Source organism: Astyanax mexicanus, chromosome 11, assembly GCF_023375975.1.
Source record: "Astyanax mexicanus isolate ESR-SI-001 chromosome 11, AstMex3_surface, whole genome shotgun sequence".
Taxonomy (NCBI): Eukaryota; Metazoa; Chordata; class Actinopteri; order Characiformes; family Acestrorhamphidae; genus Astyanax; species Astyanax mexicanus.
This window is the reverse complement of record NC_064418.1, coordinates 12,414,534-12,430,470: the sequence shown is the minus strand read 5'-3', so window position 1 is coordinate 12,430,470 and position 15,937 is coordinate 12,414,534. Positions and strand designations below refer to the sequence as shown.

The following is a 15,937-nucleotide window of genomic DNA, read 5'->3' as shown; positions in this document are numbered from 1 at the left end:
AGAGCTCTTTGTTCAGGGTAAAAGAATCAGCATAAGACAATGTGCTTCTTTATGATCAACACCACAATACATTTGTAGAAAAATGGGCAGAAAAATTAAACTAGTTCTTATTGAGCTTGAATTACTGCTCTACACACGTAAACACACCTGTAACTTCAGCCCTGCACCAGTCCTTGTTTTTTTCGCAGAGGGCAACGCAGGCCTGACCCAAACAAGGGCAATAAATCTGCAACTCAGTCGCGCTCCCTGGAGGCCCATAACAGTCCTGCAGTTTAGAATTCAGCAGCAAGAACTCCATACTGTCCACCTGTGCGACAAGGAACATGCAATAAAAGACAGACAGGTTTTCTGATCTTCCTTTATATTAATATTAATTAATATTCATGACATACAAATGTATCACCACTGATTGGCAAAAAACCCTGCGGTGAAACTGCCCACTGCAAAGCCGTGGAGGAAACAAGCCAAGGTGGGCAATGCCATGAACCCTAATTTACGGGTTTATGTCAGTCCAGGGGCTTTTCCTGAATCACTAGTTTTTTCTATCTATTTTCTATTATTGGCTAACAATGTTGTACGGTTCACCACAAGCTTGACTGGTAAATAGATAGGCCTTGCACTTCTCATATCCGATACGTTAATTACATGAATATCAAACCCAATATTGATATTTGATAAGGGCCCAGTTTCCCAAAAGCATCTCAGCTTTAAGAACATCTTAACTTGGAGAGAGAGTTCCCAGTCTGAAGCTCCCTCAACCATCTAAAAATCATCTTAGTGCTAAGAAACTTTTAGGAATCCCAAAACCATATCAGTCCCACCTCAAAAAAATATTAAAAACTGCAGGAAACTTACCAGCTGTACGTAGAAGTCTGATGGCGTGTTCACATAGGAAACCACAGCATGCAGCTCTAGGTTTAGTTTGGGGTGCACAGGTGGATAAAACTGTAGTGGTTTACTGCCACTGGGGGCCACCTGAGGGGAATAAAACCTGCCCAGGTCCATATAAAACACACCCTTACATTTATTTTCACTTCACCAGAGTCTTAACATTTACAAAAAGGTGACAGTGGACTGATAAATGTAAATTATACACAGATTATCTAAGCACTAATGTAATCTATAGTGACTGCTCCAACTTGCCTGGCCAGCTCCATGAACACAAGATGTTCTCTCAGAGAAAGCAGAATGTCGTCCACAGACGCCTTCTTCAGATCCACCAGCAGGGTGTCTCTATCCTCACTGAACACCTGCATCTCAACAGCACCAGAGCCAATCACACGCCTCATCTCGTCACGTGCCTCAGCACTCCAGCCTTTCACCTGTCAGCCACAAAGTCCATAAAATACACTGCTTTACTGTTACTGTTACAGTTTGTAGTTATCAGTTAATGAAACAGTCTAATGTAGCAGACTTCCATCATACTGTAACACATGGCTGGGCGATACTGCATCGTGGACCTGAATCAAATCAAATTGTAAGGTGCCTAGAGATTCCCACCCCTAAGCCTTATGATGTAACCTTAAACATAGTCTCAACAACAGTAATTACAATATTAAAGTAAGGACAGTTGAGACAGCTACTCCAAACAAAAGGTGAATGAACCCTTTTTAACACACTTGATTTTTGAAAGAAAGGGATGAGCAGGCATCCCAATACTTTTCTCCATATAGTATACATGACTGGTTTTAGCAAAAAGGCCTCATTATATGAGCTCTCACCAGGTCTGAGGGGATGATGTCTCTGAGGGAACACCTAATGGCCTGAGGAGCCCAGTGATGCAGCTCAAATTGGGCATCACTGTCAACTTTCCGCAAACACTCGTTTAGCCCTCTCAGACCTCCTTCACTGAGAAAGAGAGAGAGAAAGCAAGGAATAAAAAAGGATGAACTATTTCTACTATATTTTGTTAAATAAATCTCCATTCATATATGGATATACAGAAACATTTATCAGGGTTTCCGCCACGTTCATTTCAGTGCGGCGGTCCGCCACGCCTTCGTTCTTCCCCGCCACCCTTCGTGAAAATTCGGAGCCCGGCGTTTTTCCCGCGCTTGATCAGCGTTGCCCCGCCCTCTCTCGTTTCTGACACTGGAATTTGATCATCTCGACAGGACACCGGCTGTCAAACTGGACAACTGAATCCGAGGTATGTGGCGCTGAAATGATGTTTTTTTATATTTGTGAACAAGTTGTTGAACATTGTTCAAGGGTTATATCGGTAATATGTTGTAGACGTAGCCTACACAACACGGCTGGTTTCGCATGTTGCATCTATTTCGGGAGGCTACAGGTGAGGGCTTCTCTAGCCGTAATTCCTAAACGCACAGCTGTGTTCCAGTCCTGCACATGTAGCAGGGTGGCCGCGGGTCCTTAAAAAGTCTTAAATGGTATTAAATTTCATTTTTGTCAAATAAGGCCTTGAAAAGTCTTATTTTGTCTTAAAATTTCAACCAAAATGTCTTAAATTTGCCGGAGCTAAATTTAGGGGGGAATAATTCCGTCAGCCATGTGTTGAACTTCGGGGGTGGAAATCGATAGTTAGTCATGCAGTGCCAACATAACGCGCGCGCGAGAGAGAGAGTGTGAGTATAGGACACAGCGAGAGAGAGAGACTGAAACATAACGCGAGAGAGAGAGAGCGAGAGCGCGCCTGTAAATAGCGAGAGAGAGAGACTGAAACATAATGCGAGAGAGAGAGAGAGAGAGAGAGAGAGAGAGAGAGAGAGACTGAAACATAATGCGCGCGCGAGAGAGAGAGAGATGAATTAAACAGTGATTAAACAGCTTCAACTTACGCAGGTGTCCACTCAGGCTCACTCACCTGGTGGAGTGAAAATCACGCTATGTTTCTGTTTCTGGAGCTGTCATAAAGCAAGGATGTAGGGCCCTAGAATAGAGGCACCCTAGAACAGCTCTGTGATGCATTTGTTTTCACGGTCCAGTAAACATTTTATTGTAATTAAATTAAAGATTAAAGATATTATTTGTCTGTTTTAATAAGCACAATTTTTAATTAAATTCAATAATATTTTTTTATTTTATTTACTCATTCTCACATTTAAAATACCTAATACAGATAAGAGCGAATAAATAATACATATATATTAAATATATTAAATTGAATTTGGTTTTGTATAAAGTTTAATTGTGTATACTGTACAGTGAGAAAATTGTAATGTTTGTGTCTCGTATTGTGTCTTGTGCATTCACATTTGAAGTTTTCAAGCAGCTAGATTAAACGTAAACAATTAATAGTTTTTTTATTTTAACATATATGATCTTGCGAGTTGGTCTTAATTTTCTTTGGAAAAGGGTATTAAAAAGTCTTAAAATGTCTTAATTTTCACTTGGTCAAACCTGTAGACACCCTGATGTAGCGAATGACAACAAGCAGAGTTAATGGACCTTCAGTCCTTGAGTTCCCATACCAGAAGGCCTTTGAGCTGTTCTTTAAAAAATCCAGGAGGATTAAATGCTCTGAGCCAGCCTGCCAGATGTGCCACTGAATGTGGCTGGGTGATATACTGTATAGATAACATGTCTGTTGTGCCCTTTCTCCTCTGTTATGTATAATTTAACATTTTGTGTTGCACACTTTTACGTTTACCGTATCTGAAAAAAGAACAATAAGGATTTATTTTAAAGAAACCTACTTTTTGCAACTTTTTGTTTTAAGTGGGCATTTTTCAGTGACAGTTGGAAATAAAGAAAATAACTGGAAACATGTGTAATTGTGTTATATCGTGATATCATTAACGTGATATAAATTATCGGTTCCCAACCGGGGGGTCCTGCCACCACACCTTCAAGGAAATCCTGGGGGAAACCCTGATTTATCCTTAATAACTTGAAGGAAACAGTGCAAAAAAAACAGTAATTGGCATGCACACACTACTCACTCTGAGAAGGTGAGACCCTTCGTGAAACCATGGTCCTGGAAGAACACTTGGAGTCGAGCAATCTCAGCTGCACAGCACTGAGTCACACACTCCAGACAGCCCTTCTGGAACAGCTCACACACCTTTGCCCTACACCAATCATCTTTCCACCTCACAAACACCAGCATGCCTACAAACACACGCACACAGAAGGAACACTGTCACTATGTTGAAGGAGAACATGTTACCCAGTAATTAAAGATTATATCCACTAGGGACTGTGTATTGGTTAGAACTTGGTGATATGATGCGTATCACAATACAGCGGTTGCAGTTCATAATATCATGATAGATTGTGAAACTGTGTGCAAGGTGATGTACTGTTATTGTCGTATCAAAAGTGCAATCAAAAGCAGGATCACGACACTTACACCACAACCAAATCATATGTATTTATATAGCTCTTTTTATAACTGATGTTTTTGGAGGAGGAAGAAACCTTGGGAAGAATCAAGGCCAATGTACCTTGTACTACTATATGTATTATGAAGGCTAATATGTAGGGGGGATGGTCCATCGTCCTCTGGTCAGACAACTTATGAATGATTTTAAAAAATCATTATACATTCACATATGTCTAACATATTCTGGGAAATAGCAATTACAGTAGTAGAAGCAGTTCCAAATTCCAGTAAAGTCCATGTAAACTTATATAATCAGTAATGGCAGTGCGCAGGTGGTAAAAACTGGACTGCATACTCTCCATTACTGATTAGATCAAAGTTCATATGACCACACAAAATTTCACTGTCTGACACCAATCTTTACATGTAAACTAATAATTATAGGTAAAACTCTAATAAATAAAAAGTCATACTCTGTTTTTAAGTATAAATACAATTTTGCAATATTGTAATAAAATAGGCAGGGCTTAGTACTGAATGGGCAGAGTACAAACCAGTTTATTCAAGTCTTTTCTGCCTCCTAAATCACCGCAGTGATCATTGGGAGTGTGAACAATGGGAAGGTCACCACCAAACACTATGTAAAAAGGGAAAAGTCCTTCCTACTTTATAAAAAAAAATTGAGGCAGATGTACAAACACAGCTGAACTGATTTTCAACCATTAGGTGTTGCACTAGCCAGGTGTGGAACATGGTAAGTTGTATAATTCTTCAGAAATAAAAAGGTAAAAGGTATAAAGGTATCCAAAGGCTAAATTTATTGCACTCTCCTGAGATTCTTCACTCACCTGTTTTGATTTCATCTTTGTCCATGAAACGTCTGTGTTCTTCAAAGCACAACTTGTTAACCTTTTTGGTCAGCGCAACTCCAGCTTTGTGCTCCGATACGAGTCGTACGTAGAAATGTGTTGGGTTGACCACGTGGGTTAAAACGACCCACTCCTGTAGCGCTGCATTTCCCACACACAGTCAAACACACCCACACAACAAAAATACATATTTCTTGAGTGACTCAATGATCTGTACAAAACCTGGAATTCAAGGAAAAGTTTTTTTATTGCTTTTAAAAAAGAAAAAAGCCCTAGTGTTGTGTGTTTACATAACATCATGTTTTTAAAAAGTTGTTAAGGTGAAGAACAATGAGTAAAAACATTTTATGTGTTAGTCTATCACTTAAAATATCAATAAAATACATTTAACTATGCTGTTGAAAGATGACAAAATGTGCAAAAGTTTAAGGGGTATAAGTTATGTCTAATGGCTTGGCTTATCACCAAGAATTAAGCCCAGCTCACTTTAAAAAAAAGGGTTTATTTTATTCATCCGTGGTCAGTCACAAACTTTTTTTTTTGGGTTTGGTCATTTCATAATCCCACCAGAAAAACCCTCATTCAGATATTGCACGTTTTACCAGCTTTTTTTTTTTTTCTTTCTCCTTGATGTAAAGCTTGCCTGAACTACAATCTGGATGTTTAGGATGCACTTCAGCAAATTGAATTTGTATCAGATTTCAATATCACATAATAAAATTACCAAAATCAGAATTGAAAATGGATTCAATGTTTTTTTTTTTGCTGTTTATTGCCACTCAAACAACCCACCTGCACATACATATGACATAAAAGGTTGAATTTGGGCCAGTTTCACCTGCTGTGTAAACACAATCTACTTTACCTTTGCATTGTAGAAGAGGTGTCCTGTCCTTTTGTGCCTTACGGCTTCTTCTCGGCACCTTCTGCCGCTGTAAGCGCTTGGAGTCCAAGACTACAGACAATTAAAAAAAAATAGGACGGGCAAATTTATTCTAATAAGGTTATTTAAATACAGCAAATATTATTTTGAATATTATTTTTTACCAAGTCTAAGCTAAAGCAACACCCACCCATTCCTTCTCTTTCTGTTCCGCTGTCCGATTCCTCTATGATTTCCTCTATAATGACATTGGGGCTGTTCTGTTTTTGATCTGAGGCTGGGGCGGGCAGGCTCAGCATGCTGTCCCGGGCTCTCCCCCGTGACCGGCCTCCTCTCCGCTCCCCTGATTTCTCCCATCTACTTTTCACTGCTGGTGTACCTGCCCGCTCTTCTGGTGCAGGAACTGACGACACCCTGGACTCACAAAATTGAAGATACTGATATGCCATAGGATAACAATATGCAAATTTAATCATGAAATGTAACCTAATAGGACAGCTTGGAATAGTTTTGGAACTGCGATTGCCAGAAAGTTCTTAAGCATGCTCCAAATTAAATGAATCCCTTATCAAACATGGTTTATTGCAGATCTTCATTAATCCTGCTACCTTTTTAATCACGCCATAAATTAAATAACCTACATGTATTTTTGTCTTGCTTTTCAATTGTTTTGTATAAATGATTCTCATCAATTCTCGTTCCTGCAATTTTCAGCTGAATCATATCAGTTGTTAAATATTTGATGCATCCTTAAATTTGTCATTCAGCAATGGCAATAAATAAATGTAGCTGAATTATACACAATGCAGGTCTGGCTGCATTCTGTATTTTCACTTTTTTTTATTCAAACTGCCTTTTTAAAAATACCTTTTTATAAGGAACAGGTGTGTCTAATATTCCTGATTATTTGCAAGCTAATTCTGCACAAACAATTGACCCAAATTAAAACTATAATAGCCGATATACATATTACTGAAAAAGGATAATAATACTCACAGCTTAACATCACCATCCATGAGATACAGAAATTTGCTCAAACTTTCAGTCAGAATGTCCACATGAAGAACACATCTACACACAAAACATGCATAAAATTAAAAAGTAATTTTCGAAAAACTGATTTTAGCAGGTCTCACAATGAAAGTACATTACACTACGCTTCAAAATACATTTTAATTAAATGGTACTATTACATTACATTCTTTTGAATACTCCAGAATTTTTTACATAAACACAAATCAGTGAACGGATCATACAGCCTTAGAAACATTACCTGAGTTTGGAACATAAAGTCAGGCTGGACATATCATATGATCCCACATCCACTGGAGTCTCCAGAGTCTCCAGAACCTAAAAACATCCAGACAAACATCTTCCAAGATTTTTTTTTTTTTTTTTTAAATCTTCCTTAAATTTGAATACTGCTATAGATAACAAATGTTTCAGAATATCCAGTGCAAACCAGTTATGATTGTCCAGTGTAGTGGTTAAGTGGATTTGAGTATCTACTATTATAAATCATATCGTTTTATATAACAATACAATGGGCCATGGGCACCAATGTCGGGCATTAGGGGTGTGCCATATCGTATTGTTATCGCAAAAATACCCTGAAATATTGTGATGTTATTTAAGGGCCATGTAGGTCATCAGGTTCCAGCTTTTTTGCTGTTTGTAGCAAAAAATAGAATTTAGATTTCTGTCAATTATCATTTATTTTACTTCAATCCTAAATATATATGGAAATCCTGACAATCTGGTGAAAATCTCAATTAGGGGTGTACCATATCAGTTCATATGCAATAATATGCCAAATAAAATGTAATAGTAATTTTGTTGCAATAGTGTATTTTTGATTTATTTTTATTTAATGTTTTGTTGTATATAAAATAGACTGAAATATTTTGATACTATAGGACCATATCGTCCACCCCTATGGGGCACTATCGCAGACTGGGGTCTTGGACTGCGCAGCATTATGAATAGAGATTTTTGCATTGAAAGGAAATTACAGTCTTCTAATATGCCTAATCCCTGTCCGGGAAAGAGACCCTATGTTACTGTCATTTAACATACCTTGTCTAGATGGCAGTAAGTCCCAAGTGAAGGGACTTGGCGAACATGTTTCGCTTTCTGGATGGCCATGCGCATCTCCTTCCGCCTCTCCTCCAGTTTCTGACACTCTTCCCGACCATCTGAAAACAGCTGCTCCAAAGAACTCAGTTCAGACATCAATACACTGCGCCTGCACATTCACACATCACAAAATTAGGGCATTCCTCAATTCTGTGATTCTGTCTGTGTTCCCCTCATTGTGGAAATCATACAGGTCTATTTTACCCACTTTATTCAAGAGTAAGCAAGATACTTACTATTAAAAACTAGCTGAAGCCACTTTTGTGACTTTGTGCATTTATTCCAACCCACCTTTTGTGCAGCATGCCAATAGCCTTTTCTGTGCAGTCTTCAATCTCCTTTGTGATACGAGATCTCTCCTTCTTTAGCTGAGCATGAATACCTGAAGTGAGAGTCTTAAAAGATGGGGAAGAAGTTACTCAATCCTTAAGCATCTTACACATGATAAGCTTAAGTGACTCAAATAATGTTTTTGTGACGAAAGTTTAATTATTTTTTAATTAGACTATTTAATTATTAAATTGTATTATTCACACATTTTCTAATTTTTAAATGGTCAATATTTTAATGTGGTGGAAAACAGTACTGGAACTCTGGCAGAAAAAAGGGAGTTTTTTGGATTGGATTCTTAGAATTAAGTGCCTTCTCATCCAGCTGTGTATTTTTCTGTGTTTAACATCCACTTTCCTAGGGTGGAGAGAGGCATGACTGAAAGGAAGGGCTTGGCTAAATATATAGGTTTGTGAGTTACTGTACTGTTAGGGGTACATATAATATAAAACAAAAAGGCCTTATATTATGACATTGATTACTACTGGGTTTACTTTGTCCCAAAAAATGAATCAGACTTATATATATATATGAATCAGACTTCACTAGCAGTAAAACAGCTGAAGAATGTAACAAATAAACCTTAAATAGAGATACGCCAACAACTTTCACTTGGGTTTCTTTTAAAAATACAGTGAGGAACAGCAGCAGGAGCTCCTCAGATGCTGTTCTCATTTTTCTACAGGGAGGACAGTACTAGATGGGTGCTTAACTGCACAGAGCTGCGCCTTCAGTGTGTTAGCTTGTTATGCTGACTGGCTAAGGTTAGCTAGCAAACTCTGGCAGTGTGCTTCTTTGCCCATTCTGTTCTACACAGAGCTCCGCAGCGCCAGTTGTGTGGACTTTTTCCAATCAGATTTTAGTCCCTTTAGTATGTGGTCCGAGATCATCATAGATATACTATTCATGGGCATGTGACATGAATGTAAACAGTTTGATTAGATTTCATGCGTCTTTTTATGTGTATGTATGTGCTTAGTCCTGTCATCAATGAATATCAGTGTGCATCTATTTCATTTCAGGGATAGATTAAATTAATTTGATTTCAGTCGTTGACATTACAGACAAATACAGGTCAGGTATTTATGAATGTAAATCACCAGCATATTCAATCAGAGCAAAAAATTTAAACTGGTCAATGAATGTGAATGTAGCCGTAGCGAGAGAAAGGTTGTCAGTTGTGCATTTTACCTGGTGCAGGTTGTCCAGGGTATTAAGGTTTTCTGTTGCTTTACAAAGAGCTTCATCTAGAACCTTCAACATGTCTGGACCCTACACACACAAACACACGCAGCATTAAAAAGTCTATAACAACGCAGTAATATATAGACATGGTGTCTAAATCATATGCATAAACTGCATGCGTACCACTTCAGTGTTCGGATGCTCAGTTCGGGCAGGTGGCGATGCAGATGGACTCCTAAATTTACGAGCTCTCAGCTTGTCTCCTTGTCTGCAGAAAGTGAGTGTGCCCATTTATATGGTGGAAAAGGATTTTACTGACCTAAATCCTGTTTTAATCAGAAGTAGCTGTGTAGAGGGAGTTACCTTTTCTTGGTGTTCATCCTTGCAGTGTAGATAAGTCCAATAATCCTGCTGTCCACCTGCAGCCCATCCACTCCTTCCTCACCAACATTTGTAACCATCTGCAAATGTTTTCATGAGGCTGTTAAAGGACTTTTTTGACAAAAATTAAGGTTAAATACTTTGTTCAGTCAAAGATTGAGACAACAATTCAAATATTTTAGAGGTCTGAACCATTAGCATAACACTGAAGCCCTCATTGACTACTGCTGTCCATTTTCAAATCTGGCTGCAAGAGCAATAAATCATATTTTATATCATTTATATATCTTTATATATATATATATATATATATATATATATATATATATATTCAGTTCAAACAGTCACACAAACAACAGTTGTATCATCTAAAACATACAATATGCTGTATGAAAGTAGCATTAAAAATCCACCCTGACTACTACGTCGAATGACTGTTTCGTTGTGCATGCAACCTTTTTAGCTGAATCACTGTCTCTATAAAATAATTACTGTGCCCAAACAGGCTCAGTCTTCATACACACCTTGCACTCGTGGCAGGTGATGAACCCACGTGGAGATTCCAGCAGGCACACTGTGCAGAAAATGTGACCACACAGCAGCACATGGGGGACATTTCCCACCACTTCATCATCTTCTAAACAATTCATACAAACACAAATTATAAAATTAATATTACATGATTTATATAATTATGTGCTCAACATTTTCATTGCATCACTGTAATATTTCATTTACTGTTAGTTATTAAGTTAAAGCAATGCTGGGCTTTGAAAAATGTGCTGTTTTATGTAAGGTTGTCAATAATTATTTAATCCACCACATTTTATAGTATCATTAAAATGTTTAATTTACTGTTTTTTTATAGAAAAATGGCTATTATAATGCTGTATAGGCCTACAGTATATATGTATTGGGCAGAACCAAGCTATGTATATTGTTCCAATTTTATGTGGCTCCTTGAGAAAATTGATTGCCCACCCCTAAGCTAAACCAATAAAGTCCAGCAAAACACACCCTTATTTTGGTCAAAAACTGAACCAGAACTCAAGCTTAACCAGCTTGAACTTGACTGTTTTTTTCCTGAATTTCCTTCCAGAGTTCATTATTTATTTTTTTACCTTTTGGAATAGCAAACATAAATGGTGTTTTCATTATTTTCATTCTTCCAATAATCAGGAAAATATCATTAGTCCCCATTTATAATCTGAACTTCTTAAAATATATCAATCTTTACTCAACTATGTTTTTCCCTCCCCCAATCTAATGGTACAATCCAATCTATTTGTGTTGCCTGAGGCAAAACAAAAATACAAAATTAGAAAATTAAGAATCCATTTTTTTTATTTAATTTATTTTTTTATCCTTATTTTTCTACAGTAATTCTTAATTCCCTGGATAACATATGTTTCTGTATGAGTTTGAATGTTTAGCTGGTCTACAAGCATTATTTACCTACCCAAGCTAGATAAATAGCATGGCCAAGCACGACCAAAATCAGTAGGACCACGCTGGAATTCACTGAGCTCCTGAAAGTGACCCATTCTTTTACTGGGTTGAAGTATTCTGCTTGAGTAGGTGCTTGGGTTTTGTACACGTGGCCATGGAAGTGATTAGAACACCTGAATTCGTTGATTTGGAGGAGTGAACAAACATTTGTATAGTGAATAAGGTCTTTTATAATACGATATTCCGATTATAGGGCAGAATTAAAATCTAGAAAATTAGACGAATTTGTGAAAACTCAATTCTTCACAATATTTAATGGAAAAAATAAATATTTAAAGTTTTACGCAGAATTTTCTGTTCTTAAATTGAGCCCCAAACGGTCAGACAATTTAACTAAAAACTTTACACTGAACATATGTGGGGCAAAGAGGGCTTCAAATGTAGTTAAACTAGTTAGTTAACTAGCTAATACCTGGTTCTAATCACTCAGTATCCTGTATAGAGTCGTAATTAAAACACCTGAATCACTAGCTAGCTAACTCGGTAAAACGGTTGCGTCAGCTAGGTTAGCAAACTGCAAATGCGACCGTTGATTTGACCACTTTATCTATATATTCTGTCTCCCTTTGACCAACATACTTTTTTACGTGTTTATTAAACTCACAACTCATTTATTTATGAAGATTAATGTCGAAGTGTGTAAATATTTTGCATGTACTACTGTTTTCTAACTTTCTAATCGCATTTTTCCATTCCACCTTAAATATGGCAGCAGCAAAGTTCAGGATCCCGTCTACTACTGAAAGGTAACTTTAGCACCTTTTAAGGTGGAACGGATAGTTCCTACAATGAGCCCATATTTCAACTTCCGTTTCCTAACTAATTATAGCCTGAAAGTGCGCTTACAAGTTACACTACAACTATCTAAAAGCCACAACGTTAATATTTCTGTTCCAGATTCCTGTGCTCCTAAGATTTACCAGGTAAAGTGTACGGCAAGCCGCAGTTATTACAGGTCACCGCCGAGTCCGACATCTTTCTCCTGCTCCTGCTTCTTCACCGTTCTTCACCAGCTAAGCTCTGTGTTCTGATTGGTTAATTAGGTGGTGACTCTAATCCAATCAGATCTGCTCTCTTTGGAGGGCTAATGGACCCAGCCATAACAACCAAAACACCATATTCTAAATTCGGAAATTCATATTTATACTGGTATTATTTTTCCCCCATATCGACACCTTCCTAAAATAATAATCTTTTAGGAGCCACAAAAAACTGAGCAATTTTAAAAATGAGAAATGGCTTAAGAGGATATTATAAATATAAAGTCCCTATAAAGCATACCTAAACAGAAAAATACTTTAATGAGGGCATCTTTGCGAATGTATATATTTATATATATTTATATTTTTAATTTAAATTCAAGCCAGAATATTGCATAATCTGTATTTTTAATAGATTATTTTATTATAATAATAATAATATTAATAATAATAAGTATAATTATAATAATAATAACAAAATATGTTTTTTTTTTGTTTGTGCTGTTTGGTATTTAACGAGGCAGCATCAGGGAGTTCCCTGGTGTGTGTGTGTGTGTGTGTGTGTGTGTGTGTGTGCATATTTGCAGCAGTGGTGGAGGGTGGGGTGAGGGTAGACCCATATGTTTTGGCTGAAATGTAGGTCAGTAACCTTCCTCAGGTCAATTCATACAAACATACACACACAAACACACACATACAGGTTACAGTGGATGGTACTGCTTTCATGACCATTTATGTCATTCTGTTTGCACACTAAGAGGGTCACAGTACTAGACTAGTTTGTGTGGGCCTTCCGGCCATATGTCTGGCTGCAAAAGAGCAAATGGACAAAGGGTTGGCCTTCTACCTTTTCTCTGCCCACACACACAAACACACGCACACACACACACACACACACAGGAGAGAGGCAGAGACATTGTATGTACTTAACTGTGTGAGACCTAAAATACACAGATACAGTATATTAATATTTTAATTTCTGTTTCCCACAGTGATCACAGCTTGTATGTCTTGCAGAAGGGGGGGGGGGGGGGGGGGGGTTAGGCCAGAAGTCAGTCTGGGTTAATCACCATATCACACTTCACCACGCCCCCGGTTCAGAAACACCTATTGACCTGGAAACTGGACACTCAGCTAGTGTTAGAGTGTATGTGTTGGGGGGTCTAGTTGGAAGGGTGGGGGGAATGTGCTGCTGCTGTAATCTAGTTAATCTATCCCTAACACAGACCTGCAGAACCAGAGCAGTGCAACACATTAGGTCAGCACACTGATCTGAGTTTAACCTCATCATTTTAATAAAAGTTAAATTACAGTTAATTCTGCTTTCTATGAACTCCATGCTATGTTGCAGTATACAGTATGCTCAGGTAGTTATAGGGTATTATAAACAAAATGCAGGTCTCTAATCAAACAAGATGACAAAAAATGATTACCATTAAAGTTCACATATTGTTTTTTTTTTTAGATGTTTGTTAGACATTCAATCCAAAATATATTACTGTGTTATCTATAATTGTATGCTTTTATTCACAATCAAATCAGAAATTATCATCAATGAATGCATTATATTTTCCCCAATGTAAGCCAGAAATCACCCAAAAGTGGTAATACTTTTTATAAATGTAATACAAACTGTTATTTAGTCACATCAGCCTTATAGCTCTAGTGTTAATTTTTTATAATCATATACAAATATTATTATTGATTCATACAAATTTTGTTTGCATATTTTATTCTTTTGTGCAAAAGGTTTGGTACAAAATTATCTCCATAGTCATAGAACTGCAGTCCAGAATCTGCAGTCCTGTCACTGCAGCCTCCTGTACTGCAGGTATATATTGAACGCAGCAGCTGACCAACACAAAATTACCAGCACTGTGGAAATAATCCAGCAAAATGACCCAAAAGGCTGAGCTCAGCATTTGGATAGGGTGTATTCAATAATAAGGACTAACTTTGCAGTTAGATCGCAGCTAAAGGTCACACAGCCCTGCAGTACAGGAGGCTGCAGTGCAGCGACTGAGATCACAGTGCAGATGGAAGAGAGCTAAAGGCAGCTGAGGCCGGGGTGGGGCAACGAGAAATAGAGCAAATATAATTCAGAACATGAAAACATACGTTACTGCACACACACACACAAACACTGACCTACAAATTACACTTTGACTAATAGATGCTAATGTTGTGATAAATAGCTAGGATAAAATACCAAAAACTGACAGAAGAAGCTATACAATAACTAAATGACTAAATATAAGTTATCATTTAGCTTTTTAATAGATTTTTGACTGTATTTGTATACATGTCTATGCTTGTATAGCACTCTGTCTTTATCATTCTCATACAGACAGTGTGTCTAGTCACTGTAAAGAGTCAGCATATGAGCCCATGAAACTTTTGGCACCATGCCTAATGCCAGGTATAGACTAGAGAGGTGTTAAACCCCCCAGTATTGAAGCAGTAAACTGTGTTGATGGAAATGATGGAGCTCAATCCAGAGTTGGGGGTTGCTGGATGCAACTAAATCCTCACATCAATGCTACAACTGTAGAGACAGTTGTTTAAAAAGCACCATAAACTTTTATAACACCCTTGATTTTTATAGAAACAGTGAATAAGCAGGTGTCCTAATACTTCTGTCCATATAGTGTATGCAGATTTAACATAAAGAGTAGATATATAATGATATGTATTATGGAGATGAAGCTTTTGATGGTACAATCTAAAAAAAGGGCATAATCAACCACACAAACACACACACACACACACACACACAAACACACATACAAAAATACCACATAAATGAGTGTTTGTCTTTGCTAGTTTGTAATTTTGTTATATAATCGTGTAATTATGTTATTTCAAACACAAACATCCTCTCATTTCCATTCCTCCTTATTCGCCGTCCTTCCTCTCCTCTGTCTGATCTGTTCTGATAGAGCCTTTATCTATAAATAGGCAAATTAGCTGTTTGGGGATGGTAGGGCTCCGGTGCTGAGTCACGTGTGCAGCATTAAATCAGTAAATACACTCAAAGTAATGTGGTTATAGCTTAATGTCTGCACATCCATGATCCTACATCATCTTTACAAGATAAGAAAACATGACACTGTGGATGCTTAGAAATGAAAGGAGCATACTGAACAATGCTGTGTCCTGGATAAGCCACACAGATGAGAAAATAAAAGCAAAGAGATTCATGTATAAATGTCAGTATGGAAATATACAGGAAAAAATATGCGAATGATTAGTGTTTTTTCAGTGGATTTTTTAAACATGGGCCAGTTTTAGTGTGTTTGTGTCTGTTTTTGTTTATATATATCATAATTTACCAAACAAAATGAATTAACATGCAAGAGTTTGTGTCTCATTTTGTTGC

General features: G+C 37.4%; 1 protein-coding gene across 1 annotated transcript in view; it reads right to left on the bottom strand.

Moving 5' to 3' along the window:
• Positions 1-12,597, bottom strand: part of rnf17 (ring finger protein 17) — a 29,067-nt gene extending 16,470 nt beyond the window's left edge. Inside the window, exons 1-17 of the mRNA XM_022680479.2 lie at positions 12,499-12,597; positions 10,594-10,706; positions 10,052-10,149; positions 9,872-9,956; positions 9,695-9,775; positions 8,465-8,568; positions 8,114-8,282; positions 7,311-7,387; positions 7,034-7,108; positions 6,228-6,451; positions 6,020-6,109; positions 5,134-5,295; positions 3,903-4,071; positions 1,722-1,848; positions 1,144-1,322; positions 856-991; positions 148-307 (exon numbers count right to left, since the gene is read on the bottom strand). Coding sequence (XP_022536200.2) covers positions 148-307; positions 856-991; positions 1,144-1,322; positions 1,722-1,848; positions 3,903-4,071; positions 5,134-5,295; positions 6,020-6,109; positions 6,228-6,451; positions 7,034-7,108; positions 7,311-7,387; positions 8,114-8,282; positions 8,465-8,568; positions 9,695-9,775; positions 9,872-9,956; positions 10,052-10,149; positions 10,594-10,706; positions 12,499-12,553 — 2,104 coding nt within the window. The 5' untranslated portion in view covers positions 12,554-12,597. The remainder of the gene's footprint in view (positions 1-147; positions 308-855; positions 992-1,143; positions 1,323-1,721; positions 1,849-3,902; positions 4,072-5,133; positions 5,296-6,019; positions 6,110-6,227; positions 6,452-7,033; positions 7,109-7,310; positions 7,388-8,113; positions 8,283-8,464; positions 8,569-9,694; positions 9,776-9,871; positions 9,957-10,051; positions 10,150-10,593; positions 10,707-12,498) is intronic.
• Between the last annotated feature and the right edge of the window lie 3,340 nt (positions 12,598-15,937).